Consider the following 14,428-nt stretch of genomic DNA (forward strand, 5'->3'; position numbering starts at 1 on the left):
CAACATCACGGAGACCTGCACAAAATCAGCCAGGCGAGGAAGACTCCTGGATTAGTAGGGGCATACATAAGAAAACTTTAATGGCAGCTGCTGAAAGAAAAGACATTAGATTTAAAAATAGTAAGCCAATACAGTTATGCAACAACTACAAAATAAATGTGCTTGTTCCTTTGGAAATGAGTTGCCTTTTACCATTTTAGGGCAATCTGAATTCGCTTGGCAAGGGTTGTCCATCAAAATTAGCCACAATGTTTGTCTATGTCACCCCTTATTTGCTCTGCGTTTTTGTGGGGAAATTGCCCAGACCTGTCCCTTACCTAATAACTCACAGGCCATGTCACCAGTGACTGCAAGCGTCATCCAAGCAGTCCTAAGTGGGGCTGATCCAAATTTAAATCTTTTTACTCTCGTCAATGCTAAAATAATAAAAGGGAGGAAATGAACCTGTGTGTAAATCCTGTTTGCAGCGAAGTCAAATCTTCCACTGACTTCAGAAGGAAATTTGTCTGCATTTTACTGAGCTCTTTGGAGAGTCACGTTTGTTTCTGGTGAATCACTGCTGAATATACCCAACTGAGTCACATCTTTTGGAGTCACAGAATAATGACCATAAATAGATTATTCCAGCTCTCGCTGTTTACTTTTTATTGCTAGTTTCAAACCCAATGGAGGCTTGGATCCTGGCCTTTTCTTTCCATGAATGCAAGAAGTTAACATTCATGGAACATGAATTTCCCACCTCCTGCTTCTCTGCAGTCTCTGAAAATCTGCTCCTGGCTTGGGCAGGGCAGTCATGTGCTGGTCAGATGAAGGATGGTATATAAATTTAATAAACTGTAAAATAATAATAATAATATGAGTGTACTAAAAAGTAGCAGAAGCAAATTTCTATTCATATTTGCTTGGGTGATTTCTGTTCCTGACCTCCAACGAACGTGTAAATTGTGGCAAATTCTGCTCCGGTTTCCAACATTCCTTGTAGTGGCACAGGAAAGCCCCACTCTTTCTGAATTGGAAGACACGAACATTTAAACAACACACAGGATAAAATATAAAGAGCTCTTGCTATTCCCTCATCTCTTGCCAAAGCACTGGCACGGCTACAGCAAGGGCACCTGCTCTGCCCATCTCAAAGGCAAGGAGAAGCTTTGCAGCCTTGTCTGGTGCAGAGCTGCAGATTCACTCCATCTCAGCATAGAGGCTTATAGGATCAGGCTCATCTGCAAAACGCTCTAAGGAATCAGTTCAATTCAGAGTCAATGTGATGGTGTCAACTGCTGGGGCAGAAGAATAACAGTGAGCACATAGGGGAGAGGGGAAATATCTGTCCCGCTTGAGCACAACAGGCACCCAGCAATTTTTTTTGCAGTGTTAGATTTGTCAGCAACTGAGCCTAATGTATGCTGTTACTTGGTGGCCTGCAAATCCAAGAGGTTTTCTACTGCAGCTGAAGGAAGTTGGTGTCTCTTTAAGAACTGATGGTATTGGTGTGCGATGGTGACTTTGTTGTGCAGTGCTGATGCACTCTGAAAAGGACAGTGCCTATCTCCATTCCAACTCCACAAGCCCTCCCGCTGTTTTTTAAAGCCGTGTTCTTTTGTGCTGAACAATGGAGCATTCAATAGAGCAGGATGCCTGCAAGAACAGAAGTGGTAACCAGCAGGGAGAGGACAGCACTGACATTATAGCACTGACAGGACACCCTGGTCACGTACGAACAACAAAAGGTGATGCAGCTCTCTGGGCTGGTTTGCAGAAAGTGGCCCACCTGGGCGGGGAAAATACTCATTTACTTGAGTATTTACTTGTGGTTTGGAGAACAGAAATATCTTAAGTTGGAGGTGGAGGGTTGAGTGGAGGTTTTTTCTTTTTGTACCTTTAGCAATACAGTGGTACCTCAGGTTAAGTACTTAATTCGTTCTGGAGGTCCGTTCTTAACCTGAAACTGTTCTTAACCTGAAGCACCACTTTAGCTAATGGGGCTTTCTGCTGCTGGCGTGCCGCCGGAGCACGATTTCTGTTCTCATCCTGAAGCAAAGTTCTTAACCTGAAGCACTATTTCTGGGTTAGCGGAGTCTGTAACCTGAAGCTTATGTAACCTGAAGCATATGTAACCCGAGGTACCACTGTATAATTTGAGTCAGTGCAAATATTAACCATCTCCTGATTCTTAGGAGAGTTGTTTGGAAAATTTACCAGATGTAGCCAGTTCTTCACCTGTTCATAGCGGCATGAGCAGCTTCGCCCTCCTCTGTTTGAAGGTGGGCCACCTCCAGTGCCCTTCATTGGCAGGTGGCAGTCCCGTCAGCAGGTGGAGTGTGTCGCCTACAGGCCTCACCCGCTCACCCTCTTTTGCTGGGACTTCAGCACTTCGGGAAAAGTAGGCGGGGGCAGGTTGGCAGAACAGGAAGCGGGCAGCGGAAGAAGCACCATGCGTTTTTATGCAGGCTTACACAAAATGCAAATGCTCGTTCTTCACCCAATAGGTGCAAACATTCGCTGAGGTCCCAGGAAATTTCTGGATCCCCTCCTTTGGCTCCCGGGACCCCTTTGCAACATTGAGCAGGAATACCATGTACTTCCTGCATCTTTCTTCCCTGGGCCCTGCGAGGCTGCCATGACTGTGCCTGAAGCCATAGAGACATGGAGCCTGATATTCAGTCTTCTCCAAGCATACCTGAAGCTGGACCCCCTCTCCCACCTCCTGAGTACGTTGGCCCAAAAGGGAAATTTTCCACATGGTGATAATTGTTCAACACTTCCAAGTCAAGGGAGGTCCTTTTAAGAAGGGGGCATAGTATTTGTTTACGTGTACTGACACCATCACGGGTGGCGCTGTGGGTTAAACCACAGAGCCTAGGACTTGCCGATCAGAAGGTTGGCAGTTCAAATCCCCACGACGGGGTGAGCTCCCATTGCTCGGTCCTTGCTCCTGCCAACCTAGCAGTTCGAAAGCACGTCAAAGTGCAAGTAGATAAATAGGTACCGCTCTGGCAGGAAGGTAAATGGCATTTCCGTGCGCTGCTCTGGTTCGCCAGAAGAGGCTTAGTCATGCTGGCCACATGACCCGGAAGCTGTATGCCGGCTCCCTCGGCCAGTAAAGCAACATGAGCGTCGCAACCCCAGAGTCGGCCACGGCTCGACCTGATGGTCAGGGGTCCCTTTACCTTTACTGACTGTTAGGGGCTCTCTGGCAGTGGGGTGCAGTGATTTATTTATTTTTTTGTAGGGGAATGGGTAGGGCCAGAGGTGCCAGCTTGCAAGGGTGCTGCACAAATGAGCATCGTACCTCCCTCTCTAAGTTGGGCAGAGGTTTCCCGGGCTTTGGGAAGCAGGCGTCAGACTTTAATACTTTAATACTCCAATTTAGCAGGAACATTTAGGGACCTAGTCCCCCTAGTCCACTGACTACACGCCACTGCTCTCTGTGTTTTCAGGCAGGAGACATTCCCAGCCTTGTTTGGAGATGATAGGGATTGAACCTGAGACCTTCTGCATGCAAAGAAGGGGTTCTACCTCCAAGCTGTGGCAAAAGTGCCTTGGCTTGTTGTTTTATTTCTTGATGAATTTGTAAGCTTCTTGCCTCAACAGATACTCAAGGCTGAGGGCCATATCCTTAGCATTTCATGAAACGGGCCCACCATTCCATCACATTCTGAAAAGCAGGCTTAGCCCCTGTTCCAATAGAGTCTCAAAGGGCAGACCATTATTGTCTGGTAATGTAAAGGTAAAGGGACCCCTGACCATTAGGTCCAGTCATGGCCGACTCTGGGGTTGCGGCGCTCATCTCGCTTTATTGGCCGAGGGAGCCGGCGTACAGCTTCTGGGTCATGTGGCCAGCATGACTAAGCCGCTTCTGGCGAACCAGAGCAGTGCACAGAAACGCCGTTTACCTTCCCGCCGGAGCGGTACCTATTTATCTACTTGCACTTTGATGTGCTTTCAAACTGCTAGGTTAGCAGGAGCAGGGACCGAGCAACGGGAGCTCACTCTGTCGCGGGGATTCAAACCGCCAACCTTCTGATCAGCAAGCCCTAGGCTCTGTGGTTTAACCCACAGCGCCACTCACGTCCCTAGTCTGGTAATTTACTCCTGTGTTAAACAGCAAAGCACACTGACACCATGAACTAAGGACAAAACTTACTGTCCAAATGGGTGGCCTGACCTGGCCCACAATAGAGAGGGATCCTGCAAGGGGGTAGTGGAGTGGGGCAAATGTGCATTGCACCCCCTTACAGCTCCTTGCAAGAAGCAAGCTCTTTCTCCGTGCAAAACCCCACCCATCTAATGACAGGCATTTTGCTTGTGGCAGGATCGTGCTGCTCAAAATGAGAAATCTTGTCCTGCTCTGGAGCAGGCTGTCTGATGAGATATTCTTTTCCCTCTCCAAGCCTCTGAGCGGCTGAATACTACTGACAAAGCATTTACTATTGTTACGTTCACATTGGGAAGCTATAGACTGGCTGACTCACGGCAATGTGCCGCAGAAGGCCCTGTTCCGACCTCCTGCTGGATGTTTGGGGGTGGGGAGATGGATCAGAGCTGTTTTATTTCTTACGAAGACAAATAAAGCCCTGTAGCATCATGGAGAGTTTTGAAGACAGTTTGCAGAGAGGGCTTCCGAGGGTTAGGGCTGGAGAGGGAGGATTTCTGCATAGCCAATTAAAAGGTAGCTTGGAGAACCTAAGCTGTTGGCCGATGGCCAGTCTGCCTATATTTAACTTGCACTGAGATTTCCTAGCAAATAGACATCAGTTGCCTAATAGCCAGGCTGTGGGTAATTACTTTTGTTCTATCATGTAAACCCCAAGTGCTGGCAGGAAATGCATTCACAAAGTTACTCCAAAGCCACTAATGAAGGGAAGGCACATAACTACAGTCCTTTCATGTGGTTGTTCCCATGTGCAATCATCACAGGTTCGGAAGCATTCTCAGATGGTGGCGATTAGCAGGCAAAGTGGCAGGAACAAGGAACAAAAAAGACTTTTGTTTAAGGCTGCTGTTCTCAAACCCTATCTCAGAAAACTTTATAGTAGCAAACAAGAGCGGGTGATAGAGATCATATATCCTTCATGATGGACAATTACTACATTTTTGTAAGATACACACACCTATTAACTGATCCCACTCCATGTGACAAGGCAACAACACCGAGATTGGAACTGTGGGAAGTTTAATTCAGCCAGGTAGAAGGACTATAGCAGCATACAAGCAGGAAGGAAGGAAAGGCACCAATGCAATAAGCACAGATAGAAGAGATTTCAGTAGCACACTGAAAATAATTTGTTGGTCCAGTGCATTTCAAGTCTTGCAACTCCTCTTCAAGGGCAACTGATTTAATCCTTTCAAATGATAATTAAAGAGTGTTGGACACTATCTCAGAGTGACAGTTATCCTTCAGATGAATTAAAAACCAGTTGCCCTTGAAGAGCCGCAAAGCCTACAATTTATTTGGCTAATAAATCATTTTCATGGCACCTTTGAGGTCTCCTCCTGATTCTTTTTTTAATAATGCACACCCACACCCCATACTGAATTGCTGGCTGACGTGTACTTATCTCATGGAGACACTGGGATACCACTATATATATAATTATAGTATTTTACCCTGGTGGTTAATCCGGACCTGGCTACTGCAGGATATTTAGGATGATATTGGAGAGGGGGACTGAAGGAACTAACAGAGCAATAAGTCATGGCTTAGGGTCACAATAATATTGCCAGGTTAAATCACGGTGCATGCAAAGTATGGTAGCGAACAGTTGCAGCTTCAAAACATTCCATACAGTGGCTGTAACAGTGAGAAGTGGTAATCTGTGACCTCTGCCCTTATGGTAAGCAATGTGTTAAGCACAGTATTACACGTACACGTAGGCTGGGTATACATTACCATTTATTCTAGCTCCAGGGTGCTCCCACCCCTGCTGTCCAAAGCCATGTATGCAAGATGTTAGCTGCAATCCAAAGAAATACTGCGTCTTGATGCATTTCCCCTCAAACCAGCTTCTATCTGATTTGAAAACGTAAGCCACATTCACTTTGCGTGTTGCGTGTACATTTGAGATAGTTGTGCATGCATTTGCTACATGAAAGCACCGCAGGGCATAGATGGTTCTGTGCAAATCTAAAGGATATCCTTTATTTCTCTCTTTTTCTGCCAGATGTCACTCTGCCAACCTGAACGGCCTGTACTACAATGGACCCTACTCGGCAGCGACAGACAATGGAATTGTGTGGTACACGTGGCACGGTTGGTGGTATTCTTTGAAATCGGTTGTCATGAAAGTCCGGCCGTCAGACTTTAGCCCTAATGAGGTTTAAGTTTAATGATGTCGGCACTCATATTTTTTGTGCAAGCCGGTCTGGATCGTATGGGGACTTTGGCATCCATCTCTGTGCAAATCGTGGAAGATTCTACCATGGACAGGAGCTGAATTTCCAGCCTAGAGCAAAGTGTTTCTGGGCTTAGCTGTACCTAGCCCTTTGTCAAGGCAAATAGGTTTCACACAAGGCAAATCATAACCCTGCCCAGCATTTACAGTGTGGCTATATGAACTATTTAAATACCACTGGGCTTCATGATAAAGGCCAAAATTATGTATTTTATTCTTAAAGATAAACTGGACAGTTTACATGGTAACTTCATTGTCTGTTTTGTTTTTTGTCTTTATGGTATCATACAACTCTCTGTCGATTTTGTTCAACTGGCTAACATACTATCCCAAGTGACAATGCTACCTTAATTCTTCCTATATATATATATTTAGAGTCTTACAGTCTGGATATACCTATTCAAAAACCACATCTTTCAGATGCTTTAAACTAGTGACCTATATATTGCAGCTTCATCGCGCAGTGTCTGCAGTTTCTGTAACCATATATTCAGCTTGTCATGTTACATTTATGTATGGTTTAAGATTGGAGGAGGTGAATTTTATAAGGGACACAGGCTGCATAGATAGCATACATTTAAAGCACATTACCTTCCCCCAAAGCACAAAAATAATCGGGGGGGGGGGGTTTGGGAATTATAGGGACAGAGCTACCTAAACTGTATAGAAACTTATTCATGTAGCAGGAATGTTACTTGCCCAAAAATGGAACGATGAAGAAGTCCCAGCAAAGGAAGAATGGATACAAAAACTTATGGAATATGCAGAAATGGCAAAACTTACTGGAAGAATAAGAAACCAAGATAACAAACTTTTTATAAAAGAATGGAAATGGTTTATTGCATATTTACAGATAAATTATAAACAGATAAAAACATTGGCAGGATTATTGTAATAACCTGCAGCTTCATAAGAGTATATATTTAAAGAAGATGAATAAATAAATAAGCAAATTAAGTTAATTTGGATATGCAGAAGATATTAAAAATAAATTTAAGGAACTGCAGAAAGAGGAGGAAGTAAGTCAAGTTTTGAAATGTCAAAATGATTGTAAAATCAGTGAAATGTATAAACATGAAAAGTATATATAAATAAAAAAACAATTCTGGGAAATGTAGTTTATACCCCAGAGCTGTAATTTCCCACTACATTTCCAACATTTCTTTGAAGGGTGCTCTAAATGTATGGGGTGTGTGCCAGTACAGAACAGAATTATTTGCTAGTTCTCATGACATGGTTGGGGACAAAATTATACTCCCTTCAACCCTTATAGCTGCTCCAATTTTGAGAAACCAAACTGCTGCAAAGATATTGGTGGCAAACTTTAGAAAGTGCAGGCTGCTTAGAATGGGGTTGTTTGTATGGTTCTAATACCGGGATTTCCCAATGGGGATTTTTTTAGTCAGCTGACTGGCGCTGTCAATGAGCCCCATTTGCAAAGGAACAACTGGGACCTTACCTTAAACGCCTAATCGTGCCTTTGTAGGCATGACCTTCCCTGTCTAACACCTGGTGTAACATACGACGTCAGGTGTGGAGCTGGTGGACGTGGTTTGTGGGAAATGGCTGCCCTCCTACTGCAGTAAATGTGTTGTCCAGAATGCTAGGCATAAGGCCCTAGCATTCGGCAAAGTAAGGTGGCTGAGGGGTTGCTGAGAGGTGGTGACGGCAGCAGCCACCTCCTGGCTGTTCCTTCTAAGCCCCTAGCAATTCCAGTCTATTGAGGACAGAGCTGTATCTCTTCCACAGCCTGCACTCCTCACCCCTGAACTAGCCGGGTGCTTCACATGCAGCGGATAATGCTGTCATGTCATAAGTGCGGAAGTCAGATTCAGCTGCCAGCTGAGTTGGAAGGAGGAGAGGCACTGTCTTGTTCATGGCCTCAGGCAGCAGAATGTATTGGGCCAGCCCTGGTTTATCCTATTAACACGCTCACTGTTAATTGCTGTCAGATTTACTCTGCACACAGCCGAAGATAGATTTCATTCATTTATCTCTTTGTTTTTAGTGCAGTAAAAGCACTACAGGAAATACTGGGTCTTTTTTTTCTTCCTGCACGGCTCACTGTTTGGTTTAAATGGTATCACCTCTCAGCACTTCCTATACTTTGTTTACACTGTGATATTGAAAAGCAATCCGGTTCCTGTGCAGCTTTAGCCACTTTCTCTGGCTCTTGTTTGGCTGGAATGATCCCTGGACCCCAATAATGACTTGCTGGCCCAGATGGAAGATTGAGAGGAGTGTAGAAAAAAGTAAAATTTGCATTTGCTGCTCTGCATAGCTTTCCTCTAGCTTAGGGCGGTCCAACACATGGCCTGAGGGCTGCATGCAGGCCTTTAAGCCTTTTTTGAAGGCCCTCAGCAAATTACACACACACACACACACACACACACACACACACACACAAAAACACCCTTGCACAGCCTTCCCAAAGCTGGGTAAGGAAGCTCTGGATGTTGGGATGCAGCTGAGGGTTCTGACTCCCCGAGTCCTCCCCTCCTCCTTTCCAAAGTCTAGTTAGCACTTTCCCAGCTTTCGGAAGGAGATGGGAAGGCTCTGGGACCCTGGGCACCTCGCTTAGCCAACTTTGGGAAGGCAGCATGAGGGCAGCAAGTGGGGGCGTCAAATTTTGGCCTGGCCCCTCACTCCCCCAAGTGACAAGGCTGCTCCGAACTTCTGGAACGAGGGTGGGAGCTACAGATGCAATGTATTGATGCACTTGAATCCCCACTTTACAAGCAAGCATGCTTATAAAGGATGGAAGCCTACCCTTTGACACTCCTGAGAATATGAGAGTAGCTGAAGCATATTAAATGATAACTTCTCCACATTTAGTGGCTGTAGTCCTCTTTGGGGGGGGGTGCAGCAGCTTCACAATCAGACCAAATTCAGATCTGTCTAATTCAGATCTGAATGCGTTATATCCACCAAGCTCAAGTATATACCACTCTTTGTACATGAGTGAGGGAAGAGAATGTTTTGGTGTTGCTTCCTGGTTTCTTTCCCATTCCTTCTGCAGGGTAAGGTGCTATTTATACTGCACACCATTGTGCTTTAGGAAATAAAAGGCGAGTGGTTTTGTGATTAAGGAGCTGGCGCAGGAAATCTGGATTCCGGATTCTCCAATATAGATTTGCCGTTTGAGGCTTTGTATCTTTACTTCAGTATGAATAAAACGGGACACAATGCTTCTTTTACATGGAATTGATTAAAATTTGGTTTGGGAATGGTTGTAAGAAGCTGTTTCAGATGTTAGCTTATGGTATGCATATGAACATATACAGTGCTTCCCCCCCCCCCGAAAAATAGGTGCCAGTACTCACCATGAAGTTGTTACAGTAAATGTCACATTTTTTAACAAGAAGAAAAGAGGTACTGGTACTGCGTACCTTTGAGTACCCCCTGGAAAAATTGAACCTATAAATACTGAACGTTCAAGATTCATCTGAAAATTCTTCTGTTCATGAGTTCTTTCCCCAATGATACAAACTCCACAGCAAAGGAATTTGTGGCTCCTTCAAATATAAGTTCCTTACAATGTACCACAGAAGAGTGCAGTAGGAAGAATGGATGGAAAACAACGTTGTTGTGATTATATAGCACCCTTCAATAGATATTTTGGTTTATGACCAACAATAAAACACACATAAAAGTGTAATAAAACTATAACAATCAATATAGTGAAATAAAAGCAGCAATAAAAAAAATACTGAAATCTGGGCAGATGTTTAAAGGTGTGGGGAAAGAAAAAAGGTCTCTGCCTGTCGCTGAAAAGATAGCATCACAAGTGCCAGGTAAGCCTCCCCCATGGGAGAGAATTCCATAGGTGGAGTTTGGTCATCCAAAGGTCCTCTCTCGAGTCATCACCTGCTTCACCTGAGCTGGTGCTGCACCTGAAGACCCATGTAATACACCAGCTGGTTGATATTAAGAAAGACCCAAGCCATATTGAGGTTTAAAGCTGAGCACCAGCACTTTGAATTGGGCAGGCAGCCAGTGCTGCTCTTCAAGAATCAGTGAGATGTGCTCCCTTCACCTGATCCCAGTGTGTTTTGCAATAGCTGATGTTTCCAAACACTTTTCTGTCTAACTTGGAGCTTAACAGAGCATGGATAACTGTGACCAGGAGAGTTCACAGCTTGCGTAAAGCTGCTTTAGCTAGTGAAACACACGCACTTGCAGCCAAGGTCACTTAAGTCTCCGGTGGTAAAATTTGTCTCTAGGAGCACCCCAGGCAATGAACCAGATCACAGCAAGAACAGGGGAGATTGCTTGATATTGAGGCAGATCCTCGCATAAGCTCTCCAGGATTTCAGGCAGGAATGCTTCAACAAATGTCAGAGAGTCTGAATCTGAGACCATTTTGCATGCAAAGCATGTGCTACCTTCCTGAGAGCTAGAAATTTGTCTCTCAAGTGTCCATTGCGCTTTCTTTCCCTGGCGGAGAGGGTTCTATGGCTGCTCAGTGATGCTAATGCTCCAGTGACTTATAATGTGGCCCTCTTTGAGCTGGTGGCAAGAAAGATCAGGAAGAAGAACCGGGACAAAAATGGCAGTAAACTGTAAAGGAGATTCCGAAGTCTGAATACGAAAATATTGTGTGCTATGTAGAGTCCCCAATCTGCACATGATCTTGATGGTCCGGGCAGTGGCTCTGCTTTTTATATGCAGTTATATAGTTAGATGGATGTTTCTTTTCCTGACGGTGTTCGTATGGCTGTATCATGGCCTTTGGCTAGTATAATAAAGCTTGTTTTGATTTGATTTGAAGTGTCCATTGCTTTATACCATTTTACTACATGAGATACTGCACTTGATGGGCATTTGTCTTTAAAAAAAAATCAAGTATCTGAAGTACAACCACATGGTTGCGTTCATATAGCACTTTTGCAGTCTTCCAAGTGCTTTGCCTTGGCAATTCTTAAAATACCTGCCTAAAGTAGGTAAGTTTTCTTCCTACTGCCGATGAAATAACGCTACTGAGAATAGTCAGTCACTTGCCTAAGGCCTTGTACTGAGATTCGATTCAGAGGCTTGTCAGCCAGCCACTTTCACATTTAGGGTATAATTCAAACCCCAACCTGCTGTGATGGCAGAGGTGGGGATCAAATGGGGCAGAAGTCTCACTCTCATCAGCCCAGAACAGCCCCACTGGACTTTACCTGTGGAGTGACACGACCTCATCCTTCCACCCACAAAATATGCAAGTAGGTAGAACCAGAGGTGTTCTAGGAGGGAAAAGGACTGAATCGAGCTAGGTTTACTGCTGCCATTTGACAGCATGAGCCCTGAACGGAGCCCACTTGCTGTGCAAACTCCAAGCAAGAGCAAGCTTTGGCCTCCCCTCCCACTGATATCCTCCTTGGCTGGCAAGAGTAATGGTTAGTGACAGGGAAGAATCATAAAACTGTAGAGTGGGAAGGGACCAAGAAATTTGATTCAGATTTCATTTAAAGCCGAATCTATTAAATCTGCTCTTTCTGAAACGATATTGAGAACCAAAACAGAACTACCCTCCAAAATTTGCACTTATTCAAATTTTGCAATGCAGTTCTCCAATCAAACCATATTTGCAAAAATGCATATGTCAGGGGACAGTGTGCGTATAATTGAATATAACGGTGAACATAACATACAAAGGTGCACTATATTAGCAGAAACTACTTTTAAATAAAAGCACACATTCTACTCATGTAAAAACACGCTGATGTCCGGACTGTCCACGGGCCGGATTTAGAAGGCGATTGGGCCTGATCCGGCCCTAAGTTTGCCTACCCATGGACTACACCAACTCTACTCATTTGTTAAGTCATTAAGCGTTCCCCCCCAAAAAAGGTGATACAAGATCTAAATGAAAATGAGATCTAAGTAGACATTCCTTTCCTTGCTATTGCATGCTGCCTGGTATTAATTTCCTTCCTCTAAAAATTGAATTCTTGCAGGGCTGCCAAAGAAAGATCAGCTTACACCTTCCAGTGCAGGAAGGGAGACACACAACACCTATAAAGTGCACAAGCGTGAATTTATCACTCAAAACCAAGATCACATAACTGAAATGGGGAACAGTCAGAAAAATAACAAAATAGAAGGCCTGTCATTTGTGATTCAACAAAAGGCATTATATCTTAGCACATAGGGCACAAAGCCTGTTTCTAATCTTCGTCTGCAAAAATCCCTTTAAAATTTGGTTATGCAGCCGTTTTAAAAAGATCAAAACAAACAGACAAAAATGGTTAAGCTCCATAAAGAATGAAAGAGTAGTAATGACATGCTAATGGGTGAATTAACTCTAACATTCCATTCCACAAGCCAATTAAATTTGGGCTTTGGCAGATTTGTAGACAGGGTTGTAAACAGGGTGGGGAGGCATGCACTTACACATCTTTCCTTTATACACTCAGAAATATGGAAACATGAGCCAACTTTTCCCCGCATGCTCAGAGAAAGGATGTGTTCAAGAGGAGCACCACTCCATCATCAGTTATGCTTGATTTAAGGAAGATTTACATTTTGGGAAACTGCTTCTCTGCTTCTTCCCAAAAGGTTTGGCCGCTTCTTAAGATATCATTGCCAAAGTTGACATAAAGGTTCCTGAGGTGGCAGTTTTCATTGACATTGGGACACTGGCCACCATTTTGAATCAAGATTTGGCATGACTTTTTGGTGTGTCAATTTCAACCTGCACTGATTTCAAACTAGTTACAAGGGTTCCCGAGGTGGTAGATGCTGTTTTTATCAATGTTGGAATGCTGACCACCATTTTGAACCCAGATGGCAGGCCAAAACGTGACATTGGCATGGCTTTGTCCGATTTTTGGTGTGGCAGTTCTAACCTGTGTCAACTTGAACGCCTTTGAAGATATTGTTGCCCAACTTGGCAGAAGGGTTCCTGAGGGGGAAGCGGCAATCTTCCACAATGGAGAAACAAGCCACAACATGGCTTAACAAAAATGTGGACACTGGTTTCATTTATATCCCACAATCCAGTGTGGTATAGTGGTTAAGTGCGGTAGACTTGTAATCTGGTGAACCGGGTTCGCGTCTCCGCTCCTCCACATGCAGCTGCTGGGTGACCTTGGGCTAGTCACACTTCTTTGAAGTCTCTCAGCCCCACTCACCTCACAGAGTGTTTGTTGTGGGGGAGGAAGGGAAAGGAGAATGTTAGCTGCTTTGAGACTGCTTCGGGTAGTGATAAAGCGGGATATCAAATCCAAACGCTTCTTCTCTTCCACTTTGTCCAGGCAAGTCACCTTTATTTTAATAGGACTATTACACAGTAAATGTGTTGTGGACTACAGCCATGATTATACTTAAAGGTAAAGGGACCCCTGACCATTAGGTCCAGTCGTGACCAACTCTGGGGTTGCGGCGCTCATCTCGCTTTATTGGCCGAGGGAGCCGGCATACAGCTTCCGGGTCATGTGGCCAGCATGACTAAGCCACTTCTGGCGAACCAGAGCAGCGCACGGAAACGCCGTTTACCTTCCCGCCGCAGCAGTACCTATTTATCTACTTGCACTTTGATGTGCTTTCAAACTGCTAGGTTGGCAGGAGCAGGGACCGAGCAACGGGAGCTCACCCTGTTGTGGGGATTCAAACCGCCGACCTTCTGGTTTGCTAATTTTGAAGACACAGGCCTGAGTGTGCTTCATGGATTCTTTTTTTTCTAGCAGAGTCTCCTAGATAGGACCTGACAATCTTACTGGCCACATGTAGCTCATAGCCGGTGGTCAGGGATGATGGGAGTCCAACAGCCTCTGGAGGGTCACAGATTTCCCATTCCTGGCTTAAATCCACACCACAGATTCTGATGGATTCTAAAGGAGATGAGTGCTAGGAGCAGAATAGGCCAACACTGAAGCATATTTTGTAGTATACTTAGTCTAATAATTAATCCAGTCCTGCCTCTGCTTCTACTAGCCCACATAAGTCTTAATGTATGTTCATGTGGCTCCCTTATTAGTAAGGATTACTAAGGACTTTGATCCTGTATTGTTCTGAACCCACTCGATATAGGAGTGTCCTCAGATTTTTAA

The 14,428-nt window shown here is 44.6% G+C and overlaps 1 protein-coding gene across 3 annotated transcripts in view; it reads left to right on the forward strand.

Moving 5' to 3' along the window:
* Positions 1–11,156, forward strand: part of FGL1 (fibrinogen like 1) — a 31,938-nt gene extending 20,782 nt beyond the window's left edge. For all 3 annotated transcript variants that reach the window (XM_083630762.1, XM_083630761.1, XM_083630763.1), the window contains one exon: positions 6,162–11,156. In XM_083630762.1, coding sequence (XP_083486888.1) covers positions 6,162–6,321 — 160 coding nt within the window. In that variant the 3' untranslated portion in view covers positions 6,322–11,156. The remainder of the gene's footprint in view (positions 1–6,161) is intronic.
* Positions 11,157–14,428: the final 3,272 nt, after the last annotated feature.

The sequence above is a fragment of the Podarcis filfolensis genome, assembly GCF_964270895.1.
Source record: "Podarcis filfolensis genome assembly, chromosome: 9".
NCBI classification, from domain to species: domain Eukaryota; kingdom Metazoa; phylum Chordata; class Lepidosauria; order Squamata; family Lacertidae; genus Podarcis; species Podarcis filfolensis.